Genomic DNA, 15,186 nt, shown 5'->3' on the forward strand with positions numbered 1-15,186 from the left:
GAAGGGTGTGATTGCACTGGAGGGGGTGCAGAGGAGATTCACCAGGATGTTGACTGGGATGAAACATTTAAATTATGAAGAGAGGTTGGATAGACTTGGGTTGTTTTCGCTGGAGCAGAGAAGACTGAGAGGCGACCTGATCGAGGTGTACAAGATTATGAGGGACATGGACAGGGTGGATAGGGAGCAGCTGTTCCCCATAGTTGAAGGGTCAGTCACGAGGGGACATAAGTTCAAGGTGAGGGGCAGCAGGTTTAGGGGGGATGTGAGGAAAAACTTTTTTTACCCAGAGGTGATGGTCTGGAATTCACTGCCTGGGAGGGTGGTGGAGGCGGATTGCCTCACATCCTTTAAAAAGTACCTGGATGAGCACTTGGCACCTCATAACATTCAAAGCTATGGGCCAAGTGTTGGTAAATGGGATTAGATAGGTAGGTCAGGTGTTTCTGACGTGTCGTACCAGACTCAATGGGCCAAAGGGCCTCTTCTGCACTGTGATTCTGTGAACAGAAATTGGATCCAATTAAATGTTAGTATGATTGAAGCCAGTGTCTCCCATCCCCACTACAAACTCTATTCCCTAGCCACTAATCTCATCTCTCTCCTAGGCAACTGTGCGAGACTGGACAAGACTGGTCACAACTTTGGTGTCATATTTCATCCCCAACTGAGCTTCAGGCCACAAGTCCACTTGAAGCAGGTGCTGGAGAACACCAGGTTTGAAAAACAATTGTGACATCACAGGAAAGTCATAAGATGATTGGATAGTGAATATTGGAGTTGAAGGACTGAGTCTAAACACCTGGGAATTGAAAAAAATGTTTAAAATTTTAACTTTAAGTAATAAGTAAAAAAAGGAGCAGCTGGGGAGTCATCTTTTATTCTTAAAAAAGGTTTATTACCACTTGTAAGCTGTAGTATGTATTTGTTGGGTTTATCAATATTGCTAAGTTTTAATGATATTAGTAAAGTTGTATTAATTGTGGTAAGATTTATTACCATAATAATTCTGTGATAGAAAGTTCTTCTGAATACACTTCAGGAACGCTTACCTCTACTACTAACACTACTACTATCCCAGTCTATATTCCGATAATTAAAGCCCCCCATAACTAGTCTATATTTCATCCACCTCTCTAATTTCCCCGCAAATTTCCTCTACATTTTTCCCACTAGTTGATGGCCTATAGACTACATTGCGCAATGTGATTTTCCCTTTTTTGTTCCTTACTCTAGCTAAATAGATTACTTCCTTGACCTCCTCTGGGATATCTTCTCTCCTTAAACAGGACTGCCAGCTTCCCTTTTCTCTTCCTTTCCTGAACACCTTGTACTGAGTAAGATTTAATACTCAGAGCCAGCTCCCTGTTATAGCCACAACATCATATTTACACATGTCAATCTGCAGCTGTAACTGACCAATATTATTAACCACACTCTGTGCATTCACACACACACAGAATAACCTTCATTTAGACTTTCTTACTTTGAACACACTTAATAGTTTACTATTTCCTACCAGTTGTTCGTTGTGGTTGAATAGTTAACTCTGTTTCCTGGTCCACAGCTGCTGTTTGATCTGCTGAGTATTTCCTGATCTGACAGATTTCCAGCATTTAGCAGCCTCTGTACTTCCTTCTTGAGGACCATTCAGGTGAGCATGCGCGGGAGAGACCCGCAGGGCATTGTGGGCGCAGCATGGGCTGAGCATGCGCAGGAGTGGTTCACTGGGCAGTGTGGGCTGAGCATGCGCGGGAGAGGCCATTGAGTTCGAAGCAGGTAAGAGTGAAGCGGGTTAATAAAACCGGAGGAAGCCGGACTACACAAACTCTGAGCACACGTTTAAGTCGGGTTAAAAAAAAGCAATAAATAGCCATCCATCCGCCGGAGACTCAGGATCTGCCCCGGCTCAAGTCGCCACCAAGCAGCCCGGCGCCAAATTCCAGGGCAGGCAGGGAATGTCAGAAACTCAGCAATTCAGGGAGCGTCTGTAAATAGAGGTGAAATGGGGTCTGCTTGAGGGAGTGTCTGTAAATGGAGATGAAATGGGGTCTGCTTGAGGGAGCGTCTGTAAATGGAGGAGCAATGTAACTGGTGGGAGAGCATCTTTAAATGGAGGCTGGTGAGGGAGCATCTTTCAATGGGGACCAGTGAGGGAGTGTGCTTAAATGGGGACTAGTGAGGGAGGAGCTGGAAATGGAGGAGCAAAAGGAACAGTGAGGGAGACTGGTGAGGGAGTATGTGTAAGCACGAGTGAAACATGAACTAGTGAGGGAGCATCTGTGTCATTCCAGTGAATCTTTCTTGCAACTTCTCCATTGCTTCTAGATCTATCTTATACCATGGAGACCGAGCTAATCTGAGCATCAAGTCACCATTGCTTCCAAATGTCTGTATGTTGGAAGGATCAGTGTCATGACTCATTGGGGATAGTGCGCTCTAATATCAAGCCCCACTGTTCCTTGCAAACTTTGACCAAACCACCAGATTGCCCCAATTCTACCTAACTGTTTTAGTTTAACAGAATACGAGCACCAAGTTTGTAAAATTAATAAATAAATAGCTGTTTATTGAACAAACTGTTGCTAACCAGTGGCAAAAGAAAGAAATATGAACTGCTAACTTCTAGCACTATAACTTTAACTGCCCCCTTCTTAAATCCCTATACACACACATACAAGACACATAAGACACAAAACATGGATTTTAAGGGTGGGATAAAAGACCATAGCACCAGTTCTGGAGTACAGGATTCAATGGGTTGATTTTGATCAAGCCTTCCAAATTCCTTTCAGTTCTTGCTGATGACACAAGGTGGTGTTCCAGCACTTTCAGTATTTAGTTCATTGGTTGAACACTTGCCTTTCAATATCTCTAACAGTTATTTTCCCCTTTGCCTCTTGACAGATGTTTTCAGAACCATGATAGGGTCCCCCTTATCCTCACTTATCACTCTACGAGCCTCCGCATTCAAAGGATCATCCTCTGCCATTTTCACCAACTCCAGCATGATGCCACCACCAAACACATCTTCCCTTCACCTCCCCGGCGGCATTCTGCAGGGATCATTCCCTCCGGGACACCCTGGTCCACTTCTCCATCACCCCCTACACCTCAACCCCCTCCCACGGTAACCGCAGAAGGTGCAGCACCTGCCCCTTTACTTCCCCCCTTCTCACCATCCAAGGGCCCAAACACTCCTTTCAAGTGAAGCAGCCTTTCACTTGCACTTCCCTTAATTCAGTCTACTGCATTCGCTGCTCCCAATGCGGTGTCCTCTACGTTGGAGAGACCAAACGCAGTCTGGGTGACCGCTTTGTGGGACACCTTCGGTCTGTCTGCAAGTATGACCCAGACCTCCCTGTCGCGTGCCATTTCAACACACCACTCTGCTCTCATGCCCACATGTCCGTCCTTGGCCTGCTGCAATGTTCCAGTGAAGCTCAACGCAAACTGCAGGAACAGCACCCCATCTTCCGACTAGGCACTTTACAGCCTACCAGACTTAATATTGAGTTCAACAACTTCAGATCATGAACTCTCTCCTCCATCTCCCCCCCCACCTTTCCGATCCCTCTTTTTCTAATTATTATTGTATTTTTTAAATATATTTTTTTCCCACCTATTTCCATTATTTTTAAATGTATTCCCATCCATTGTTTCATCTCCACCTTTTAGCTTATTTCGATCCCTTCCCCCCACCCCACCCCCACTAGGGCTATCTGTCACTTGCTCGTCCTTCTTTGTACCCTTAATGTCACCATTAGCACATTTCTTAGCTAATATCACCACTGTCAACACCCCTTTGCCCTTTTGTCTACGACATCTTTGGCAATCTCTTCTTTGCCTCCACCTATCACTGGCCCTCTATCCAGCTCTACCTGTCCCACTCCCCTCAACCAGCTTATATTTCACCGTATTTCTATTTTTCCTCAGTTTTGATGAAGAGTCATACTGACTCGAAATATTAACAGTATTCCTCTCCGCAGATGCTGTCAGACCTGCTGAGTTTTTCCAGCTATTTTTATTTTTGTTTTCAGAGAGAGAGCAGGTTATAGTGATATAAGAGGAAAAAGCTGGCTAGCTATTATTGTGGAATTACTGGAATGTTCCACACACAGGAGAAAGAGGTTTTAGGTCTTGTTACTTTCAGGTTAGGAGCTATTCTGCTGCACTGTCCTCTCACAAAACCTGGTCACCTGGTCAGGAGCCAATTAAAATGTTGTTGCCAGGCAGCTCCCTTGGTCCAGGACTCCTTTTCAGCACCATCCTGTTTTTCATGGCACAGTCTGTTCCAGGACTGCAACATTGAACACATCTCTTATCCTGTTCCAGTGGACATGTCTTTCAAACTGCAGCCATTGTACTCTTAATCCAACAGACCATCAGAAAATAAAAAGATAAAAACAAAAAAACTGCAGATGCTGGAAATCCAAAACAAAAACAAAAACAGAATTACCTGGAAAAACTCAGCAGGTCTGGCAGCATCGGCGGAGAAGAAAAGAATTGACGTTTCGAGTCCTCATGACCCTTCGACAGAACTTGAGTTCGAGTCCAAGAAAGAGTTGAAATATAAGCTGGTTTAAGGTGTGTGTGTGGGGGGCGGAGAGAGAGAGAGAGAGAGGTGGAGTGGGGGTATGGTTGTAGGGATAAAAAGATATGTTCTTTACAACAGTCCAACAGAAATAAAAAGTATATGTTCATTCCAGCAGTGACAGAAAGAACTGTGGTGAGATAAAATGAAGAGGTTCAGTGGGCCAGTCTGTAACATTATGGAGTAGCTACAAGTTGTTTCTTGCCCTTAGAGCAAGAGCAGGGGTTCTCAAACTGAGGGCCATGACCTCCCCCCTGCGCAATCAGGGTTGTGAGCTCTGACGCACCAATGGCGGATGTAGAGCGGAGCCTCAGATTTGGCAGTGTTGGGATGTGCTCCCAGGCCTCTTTAAATGCATGTGATTTCCTTTCCTGTGGGCATAGCTTAAGCCAGTGAGCTCTGGGGCCCAATCGTTGACACCAACGGAATCGGAAAAATGATAGGTGTCTTAGTTGTTTTTTGTGCCTGTATCCCTGCTGTTTGGACCCCAGCTCACTCAAAAAATTCATTCCCCCACCAACCCTTTCACTCTAGGGTTGCAACAAGTATGAAACAGTGAAATGAGGTCACAGCAGAAAAAGGGTTTGGGAAGCACTGCCTTACAGTGAACAGGAAGCCATTTTTACTCCTTATCCATCCATTGTGACATTAAGAGTCGGGAGCTGGAAAAACGACTGAATGTTTTTCAACACGGTGGCACCAACCTGGAGTGAAGTCCAGTTAATGTGATTGCTGTCATCAATTTCTGCTCTGATTGTATCCTATCAACTCTTAAAGATGGTGTGTTAACAGTTGAAAAAATTAAATAGATCGGGCTTCATCCATTTCAAGTATCTGAATGACCTCCCTGTGGTGTGACTGTCCGGCTGTGCCAGTAAATGGGATGACACAATGAATCCACACTCAGCTGGTGAACACTCTGTCTCCCTGTTGTGCCTATAGCCATGAGTTTCCTGCTCAGACAGGCAAATGAATCTGTGGCAACAGTCAACAACGGTTGGAATTTATATAATGCCTCTAATGCAGTAAAACTATCCCATGCTCTTTCACAGAAATGTTAACAATCCCCACGTTAATACATAAGACACAGGAGCAGAAATTAGGCCATTCGGCCCATCGAGACTGCTCCGCCATTCAATCATGGCTGATAAGTTTCTCAACCTCATTCTCCCGCCTTCTCCCCGTAACCTTTGATCCCCTCACCAATCAAGAACCTATCTATCTCGGTCTTAAATACACTCAATGACCTGGCCTCCACAGCCTTCTGTGGCAATGAATTCCATAGATTCACCACTCTCTGGCTAAAGAAGTTTCTCCTTATCTCTGTTCCCTTTACTCTGAGGCTGTGCCCTCGGGTCCTGGTCTCTCCTACTAATGGAAACATCTTCCCCACGTCCACTCTATCCAGGCCTTTCAGTATTCTGTAAGTTTCAATCAGATCCCCCCTCATCCTTCTAAACTCCATCAAGTATAGACCCAGAGTCCTCAAACGTTCCTCATACGTTAAGCCTTTCATTCCTGGGATCATTCTCATGAACCTCCTCTGGACCCTCTCCAGGGCCAGCACATCCTTCCTGAGATATGGGGCCCAAAATTGCTCACAATATTTTAAATGTGGTCTGGCCAGAGCCTTATAAAGCCTCAGCAGCACATCCCTGCTTTTATATTCTAGTCCTTTCGAAATAAATGCCAACATTGCATTTGCCTTCCTAACTACCGACTCAACCTGCAAGTTAACCTTAAGAGAATCCTACACTAGGACTCCCAAGTCTCTTTGCACTCCAGATTTCTGAATTCTCTCCCCATTTAGAAAATAGTCTATGCCTCTATTCTTCCTACCAAAGTGCATGACCTCATACTTCCCCACGTATTTCATCTGCCACTTCTTTGCCCATTCTCCTAACCTGTCCAAATCCTTCTGCAGCCTCCCCGCCTCCTTAATACTACCTGTCCCTCCACCTATCTTTGTATCTGCAAACAGAGGGCATGATGCCCTCAGTTCCTTCATCTAGATCATTCATCTTTAAAGAGAAAAGTTGTGGTCCCAACACTGACCCCTGCAGAACTCCACTAGTCACCCGCTGCCATCCTGAGAAGGACCCCCTTATCCCCACTCTCTGCCTCCTGCCAGACAGCCAATCTTCTATCCATGCTAGTACCTTGCCTCTAACGCAATGGGCTCTTATCTTACTGAGCAGCCTCCTATGCAGCACCTTGTCAAAGGCCTTCTGGAAGTCCAAGTAGATAACATCCATTGGCTCTCCTTTGTCTAACCTACTCGTTACCTCAAATAATTCTAACAGATTTGTCAGGCATGACCTCCCCTTGATGAAACCATGCTGACTTTGCCCGATTTTACCATGCACTTCCAAGTATTCTGAAATCTCATCCTTAATAATGGACTCTAAAATCTTACCAATGACCGAGGTCAGGCTAATCGGCCTGTAATTTCCCGTCTTTTGCCTCACTCCCTTTTTAAACAGGGGGGGTTACATTAGCGATTTTCCAGTCCTCTGGGGCTCTCCCTGACTCCAGTGATTCCTGAAAGATCACCACTAACGCCTCCACTCTATCTCTTTCAGAACACTGGTCCAGTTGATTTATCCACCTTTAGACCTTTCCGTTTTCCTAGCACCTTCTCCTTGGTAATGGCCACCACACTCACCTCTGCCCCCCGACTCTCTTGAACTTTGGGGATGTCACTCATGTCTTCACTTCAATACAGTCGATTCCTGACACGTCAGTGGTTGTGTTTTTAATTTGGTCTTGAAACACTGCTATAATCTCCAGGCTCGATGGGCCGAGTGGCCTACTTCTGCTCCTATTTTGTTTCTTGGTATGTTTTCTGTTCTGAGGAGAACAATTCTAGCTTCTCCAGTCTATGCATAACTGAAACCCCTCATCCCTGATACTGTTCTGGTAAGTTTTCCATGCACCTTTTCCACATCCTTGACATTGTTCCTGAAGTATAGTGCTCAGAATTCAACACAGTGCTTCAGCTGAGGATCAGTCAGGGATTGATACAGATTCAGTAGAATGTTCTTGCTCTCGTACTTCATGTCTCTATTAATAGTATCTGATAAATGTTGTTTTCAATTAGTTTAATCAACTTGGCCTGCAACTGTCAAAGATTCATGTCCATACACTCCCACGTCTTACTTTTGCTACACTCTGGTTAAAATAGTAGCATTTAGTTTAAACTGTCTCTTGACATTGTTCCATCTAAAATGCATCACTAATTGTGAATCACTTTGCGATGTTCCAAGGGTGTGAAATGAACACGAGAATTTTCTTTCCCTTTCACGGCCCATTTAAACTTTCAAACTTTGTTCCAAAAAAAATGAAATTCAGATTAATATTTGTTGTGGGACAAAAGCTGCTCAGAATCCAGAGATGGTTAAAGTCAGAAGATCTTTATTACAAACAAGCAGTTACAGTAACATTTATTTATACACAGTACAGATTCAGCTGGCTGCATGCCCAGTCTTATTTTGTCTGCTTATGGCCGTCATCTTTCCCTGGTAAGCACATCCTATCACACTCTCATGGACAAGCAAGCTAGCCGAAAAGTACAAATGTGAAAAAACAGAAAACAGCTTCTGCTTATCAACAACAGTAATTTCATCTTGAACAAAACACGTATAGTAAAAACAGACCAGCAGTATAGACCAACGGTTGCAGTGGCAAAATAAAGCAAGAGAAACTGCTTTCATAAGTAAAACTAAGTTAACATATTAACCTTTTATTCTCCACATAAATATTCCAAATTTTGCTGCAGAAACAACTTCAACTGGGAGTCAACAAATTAAGAAGAAAGATCCTGGCAGTAGTTTGAGAAGGTATACTGAAGCCTCGAGCAGTCAGTTAGCTCCATTCTCGGCTCAGGCGGTCTCAACAACAACACATCCTGGCCACAGCGGAGTTTTCCTGGTGCAGTGGGACTGATTCTGGTCTTGAACTAGCACCACCAAAAAGAATTCTGGATTAATCACTTGACTGATTACTGTTTGCGAAATCTTACTGTGCAAAAACTAGCTGACGTGAAACAATAATAACTTATAGTTATGTTTATTCATTGATGGGATGTGGGCATCGCTGCTTAGGCCAGCCTTAGCCCATCCTTAATTGCCCTCTAAGAAGGTGGTGGCGAGCTGCCTTCTTGAATCGCTGCAGTCCGTGTGGTGTCGGTACACCCACAGTGCTGTTAGGGAGGGAGTTCCAGGGTTTTGACCCAGAGAGAGTGAAGGACCAGCGATATATTTCCAAGTAAAGATGGTGAGTGACTTGGAGGGAAACTTCAGGCATTGGTGTTCCTATGTCTGCTGCCCTTGTCCTTCTACAGGTTAGAGGTCTTAGGCTCGGAAGGTGCTATCTAAGAAGGCTTGGTGAGTTCCTGCAGTGAAACTTGCGGATGTTACACACTGTGTTGGTGGTGGAGGGAGTGAAGATTTGTGGATGGGGTGTCAATAATGCAGGCTGCTTTGTCCTCGATGGTGGTCGAGCTTCTTCATAACACTTTTCACGCAACAAAATGTCCCAAGGTGCTCCACAGTAACGTTATAAAGCAAAATTTGATAGTAAGGCACATAAGGCGATAGTAGGGCCAGTGGCCAAAATCTTGTGGAAGAGGTAAGTTCTAATGAGCAGCCTCAATCAGGAAAGAGGGAGAGAGACTGAGAGGTTTAGAGAGGGAATTCCAGATCCTCAGGCCTACGTAGTTGAAGGCACGGCAGAAATATTGGGAGCAGAGTGATTCAGTCACCAGCAGCTCCCTGGTAGAGAGATGGAATTTGTAGTAGTCACCAAGGATAATGACTTTGGTGTCTTCAATATTTGATTGGAGGAAATTTATATTTTTCTGTTATTGGGTGTCAGGGAAGCAGTCCAACAGTGGAGGAGTCAGGAGAGGTGGTGGTGAGGTAGAGCTGGGTTGCATCAGTGTACATATGGAAACTAAAGGTGGGACCGAGTGGCAGTGTGTAGATGAGAAAGAGGTGGGTGTCAAGGATCTATCTTGGGGGACGAGAATCAGAGAAAGGGAAGAGAAGCTATTGCACGTAGTTCTCTGGCTGTGATTAGGTGAGTAAGATTGGAACAAGGTGAGAGGTGTTGGAGGATGGTGTGGTCAACCGTGTCAAAGGCTGCAGACAGGTCGAGAAGGACGAGGCAGGCGTTTACCACGGTCAGTGATACAGGCTGCCATTGTGACTTTGAGAAGACAAGCTTTGGTACTGTGGCAGGGGTGGAAATCTGATTGGAAGAATCAAAGATGAATTTCTGGGAAAGATTGGCTGGGATTTAGGAGGTGACAAACCAAACACAACACAACTTGCGTTCGAGATAGATTTGACTTTTATCCAGAGTATTCACATCTTTAACTGGATGGGGAGCTGGTGTTTATTAATATCAGTAGAAACTGACCCCCAGTGAGCATGGTTCAGTCCTGGATGTGGTTAATAGCAAAATCCAATCACTTTTTAAAAAATGCATTCATGGGATGTGTGCTTCCATGGCTGGGCCAGCATTTATTGCCCATCCCTAGTTGCCCTTGAGAAGGTGGTGGTGAGCTACCTTCTTGAACCGCTGCAGTCCATGCGGTGTAGTTACAACCACAGTGCTGTTAGGAAGGGAGTTCAATGATTTTGACCCAGCAACAGTGAAGGAACGATAATATATTTCCAAGTCAGGGTGGTGAGTGACTTGGAGGGGAACTTCAGGTGGCGGCGTTCCCATCTATCTGCTGCCCTTGTCCTTCTAGATGGTCATAGTCATGGCTTTGGAAGGTGCTATCGAAGGAACCTTGGTGAATTCCTGCAGTACATCTTGTAGATGAGTGTTGTAAGAGCTGCACTCATCCAGGCAATTGGAGAGTATTCCATCACACCCCTGACTTGTGCTTTGCAGATGGTGGACGGGCTTTGGGGAATCATGAGGTGAGTTACTCGTCACACGATTCCCAGCCTCTGACCTGCTCTTGTTGCCACAGTATTTATATGGCTAGTCCAGTTCAGGTTCTGGTCAATGTTAAACCCAGGATGTTGATGGTGGGGGATTCAGTGATGGTAACACCATTGAACATCAAGGGACGATAGTTTGATTCTTCCTTGTTGGAGATGGTCATTGCCTAGCACTTGCGTGGTGCGAATGTTACTTGCCAATTGTCAGCCCAGGCCTGGATATTGTCCAGGTCTTGCTGCATTTGGACGTGGACTGCTTCGGTATCTGAGGAGTTGCGAAAGATGCTGAGCATTGTGTAATCATCAGCGAACATCCCCACTTCTGACCTCATGATGGAAGGAAGATCATTGATAAAGTAGCTGAAGATGGTTGGGCTGAGGACACTACCTTGAGGAACTCCTGGAGTGATGTCCTGGAGCTGAGATGACTGACTTCCAACAACCACAACCATCTTTGTTTGTGCTCGGTATGACTCCAACCAGCGGAGTTTTCCCCATGATTCCCATTTACTCCAGTTTTGCTAGGGCTCCTTGATGCCACACTCTGTCAAACGCTACCTTGATGTCAAGGGCTGTCACTCTCACTTCACCTCGGGAGTTCAGTTCATGTGGTTAGTTGTGAACTCGCTGGTGACTGAGAAGGTAGCGCGACTGAGTGAATCCCTTCCCACACTCGGAGCAAATGTATGGTTTCTCCCCAGTGTGACCTCGCTGGTGGCTCAGCAGGTGGGATGAGTTAATGAATCCCTTCCCACACTCATAGCAGACGAACGGCCTCTCCCCTGTGTGAACTCGCTGGTGTTCCTGCAGGTGGGAATGCACAGTGAATGCCTTCCCACATGTGGAGCATATAAATGGCTTCTCTCCCGTGTGAATGCGCTGATGTGTCTGCAGGTTGCCTAACTGAGTGAATCCTTTCCCACATTCGGAGCAGGTGAATGGCCTCTCCCCAGTGTGAACTCGCTGGTGTTTCAGCACGTCGGATGACACAGTGAAACCCTTTCCACACACAGAGCACTTGAATGGTCGCTCCCCGGTGTGACTCCGCTGGTGTATTCTCAAGGTCGATGAATGAGCGAATTCCTTCCGACACACTGGGCAGCTGTATGGCCTCTCGCCAGTGTGAATGCGTTGATGTATATCCAGCACAGATGGGTAACTGAATACCTTCCCGCAGTGCCCACACTTGCACGGTTTCTCCCTGGAGTCACTGTGCTTCTCTCTCAACAGGGCAGACGATTGGCTGAAGCCTCGTCCACACACAGAACGCGTGTACATTTTCTCCCCACTGTGAACGGTGCTTTTTCCTTCCATGTTCACACCAATGATAATCAGGTTACAATAAATTAGCCGACTCCTTCAAAATGTGATGTAATGTCCTGAGTTTCCTGAATGCAAATCCCAATGCCCTGTGAAATTGATTTAAAACAGAAAAAGCCAGAGTGAGAGAGAATCCATTTAAACATTAAGGAAATTGAGCTGAATGAATCTGATCACTTCCAGGGCTGACATGACGAACAAGTGATCATGGAATCTGGTGGATCATCATAAAAACCCAACTGGTTTACTAATGTTCTTTAGGGAAGGGAACCTGCCACCTGGTCTGTGCCTACACAAGATTCTGTCCTCTACGGAGGAGAGAGAGGGAGAGGAGAGAGCAGCAGTGGGTGAAGGAGAGATTTTATATAAGGAGAACGCAACCATAACAGGACCCGATGATCCCTCGATCCTCATCACCCAGAGGGACAAACGCTGCATGTGTATGCAAACGCCATCACCTCCAAGTTTCTCTCCAAGTCATTTACCGACTTGTCTGGCATGCAGCACTGGATGAACAGAAATTTGCTCCAATTAAATGTTGGTATGACTGAAGCCAGTGTCTTCCATCCCAATTACCATTTCTATTTCCGATTACCAACCTCATCCCTCTCCTGGGCAACTGTGCGAGACTGGGTAAGACTGCTCACAACCTTGGTGCCATATTTCGCCCCCTGCAGAACTTCAAGTCACAGGTCCACTTTAAGAAGGTGGAGGTGAGCCACCATCTTGACCCGCTGCGGTCCATGTGGTGTAGGTACACCCACAGTGCTGTTAGGGAGGGAGTTCCAGGATCTTGACCCAGCAACAGTGAAGGAATGGTGATATATTTCCAAGTCAGGATGGTGAGTGGCCTAGAGGGGAACTTCCAGGTGGTGGTGTTCCCATGTGCCTGCTGCCTTTTAATGTCAGCTCACTGTAGAGTTAATGTTTTTCCTGCCAACCTTTTCCCCCCAGTTAATTATTCGTACTCTGGATTGTTCTTTGTCCTTTTCGATAGCCAACCTAAACTGCATGATACAATGATCACTGTCTTCTGAATGCTCTCCCTCTAACACTTGATCCACTTGGCCCACTTCATTCCCAAGAACCAGGTCCAACATTCCCTCCTTTCACATTGGAGTGGAAACATATTGATGTAGAATGTTACCTGGGAGAGACAGCAACCTATGAGGAACACACGGAGAGGGTGCGGGAACCCAAGGCAGATGTTGGAGAACACCAGGAAGGCCATTAGATGATTGGATGATGAGTATTGCTGTTTAGGGACTGAGTCTAAACAACTGAGTATTAGTAACAAGTAAAATGTGTGCAGCTGAGGAGTCTTATCTCTTATTATTCAGTGGGGTTTATTACCACTAGTAACTCTTTCGAGTACAAACCCGTTTCCATCTGTTTCAGATAAAGTTACATTGTTTCATAGTTTGCCATTGTGAGATTTGAACTCTTGATTTTGGGGTTACAAACCCAGTACCATAACCACTTGGCTATTTAGGCCAAGCATTACCACTAGTAAGGTGTAGTAAGTATTCATTGGGTTTAATAATATTGCTCAGGTTTATTAATAATGGTAAGTTTTATTAGTATTAGTAAAGCTGCATTAATTTTGTTGTGGTTTATTACCACATCAATTCTGTGACAGAAAATTCTCCTGAATACACTCCAGGAACTCTTGCCTCTCTCTGCCCGTTACACTACCACTATCCCAATCCTATATTCGGATAATTAAAGACCCCTATTATAACTACTGTATAATTCACCCACCTCCCAAATTTCCTCTACATCTTTCCGAGTAGTTCATGGCCTTTAAACATTGAACAATGTAATTCCCACTTTTTTGTTCCTTACTCTAGCCAAATAGATTCTGTCCTTATATAAAAGCAAAATACTGCCGATGCTGGAAATCTGAAACAAAAACAAAAATACCTGCAAAAACTCAGCAGGTCTGACAGCATCTGCGGAGAGGAATACAGTTGACGTTTCGAGTCTGTATGACTCTTCATCAGAACTAAGGAAATGGAAAATTGAGGTGAAATATGAGCTGGTAGAGCTGGATAGGGGGCCAGTGATAGGTGGAGGCAAAAAAGAGATGTCATAGACAAAAGGACAAAGGGGTGTTGAGGGTGGTGATATTATCTAAGGAATGTGCTAATGGGGACATTAAGGGTAGCAAGCAGGACAAGCTAGTGGCAGATGGCCCGGGTGGGGTGGGGGGGAAGGGATCAAAATGGGCTAATAGGTGCAGATAAAAAAAGATCAAAATAAATTTGAAAATAGGTGGGAAAAGATATTTTTTTAAAAATTACAGAAAAGGGGGGATCGGAAAGGGGGTGGGGATGGAGGAGAGGGTTCATGATCTGAAATTGTTGAACTCAATATTAAGTCCAGAAGGCTGTAAAGTGCGCAGTCGGAAGATAAGGTGCTGTTCTTCCAGTTTGCGTTCAGCTTCACTGGAACGTTGCAGCAGGCCAAGAACGGACATGTGAGCATGGGAGCAGAGAGAGCATGAGAGACATACCACCCTTGACCTGCTCTGGGATATCTTCTCTACTTAAACAGGACTGCCAGCCTCTCTTTTCTCTTCCTTTCCAGTCTTTGCTGAGCACCTTCTATTGAGTAAGATTTAATACCCAGAGCCAGCTCCCTGTTATAGCCACAACCTTTGTTTTACACATGTCAATCTGCAGCTGTAACTCACCAATATTATTAACCACACTCTGTGCATTCACACACACAGAATAACCTACATTTAGACTTTCTTACTTTGAACACACTTAATAGTTTACTATTTCCTACCAGCTGTTTGTTGTGGTTGAATAGTTAACTCTGTTTCCTGGTCCACAGCTGCCGTTGATCTGCTGAGTATTTCCTGATCTTACAGATTTCCAGCATTTAGCAGCCTCTGTATTCCTTCTTAATGAGGACATTGACGAGCAGTGCGGTGAGCATGCGCGGGAGAGACCCGCAGGGCATTGTGGGCTGAGCATGCGCGGTATAAGCTCACTTGTCCTGCTTGCTCACCTTAATGTCCCATTAGCACATTCCTTGTAATGAGCATACGCTGAAGAGGCTCATTGCGCAGCGCGGTCTGAGCATGCGCGGGAGAGGCTCACTGAGCCGCGGGGGTGGGGGGCGGAGATTCAGCAGGTCACAGTGAAGCAAGTGAAGGAGCCTTTAATATGCCAGTTTCTCACGATCTTCTCCGGCTCAAATCGCCACTAAGCGGTTGTGCGCCCTAAGCCAAACTGCAGGGTCGACGGGGAGTGCTGGAGACTCAGTAATTCAGGGATCGTGTGTAAATGGAGGTGAAATGCCGAC

The 15,186-nt window shown here is 45.3% G+C and overlaps 2 protein-coding genes across 2 annotated transcripts in view; one reads left to right on the plus strand and one right to left on the minus strand.

The window, feature by feature from the left end:
* LOC121274370 (zinc finger protein 420-like) overlaps nucleotides 1-15,186 on the plus strand; it is a 97,243-nt gene that overhangs the window by 21,465 nt on the left and 60,592 nt on the right. Inside the window, exon 2 of the mRNA XM_041181650.1 lies at nucleotides 609-717. The gene's annotated coding sequence lies outside the window, so the exon portion shown is untranslated. The remainder of the gene's footprint in view (nucleotides 1-608; nucleotides 718-15,186) is intronic.
* Nucleotides 1-15,186, minus strand: part of LOC121274332 (zinc finger protein 91-like) — a 38,453-nt gene that overhangs the window by 5,140 nt on the left and 18,127 nt on the right. Inside the window, exon 5 of the mRNA XM_041181573.1 lies at nucleotides 11,204-11,912. Coding sequence (XP_041037507.1) covers nucleotides 11,204-11,912 — 709 coding nt within the window. The remainder of the gene's footprint in view (nucleotides 1-11,203; nucleotides 11,913-15,186) is intronic.

Source organism: Carcharodon carcharias, assembly GCF_017639515.1.
Source record: "Carcharodon carcharias isolate sCarCar2 chromosome 36 unlocalized genomic scaffold, sCarCar2.pri SUPER_36_unloc_1, whole genome shotgun sequence".
In the NCBI taxonomy this organism is placed as follows: domain Eukaryota; kingdom Metazoa; phylum Chordata; class Chondrichthyes; order Lamniformes; family Lamnidae; genus Carcharodon; species Carcharodon carcharias.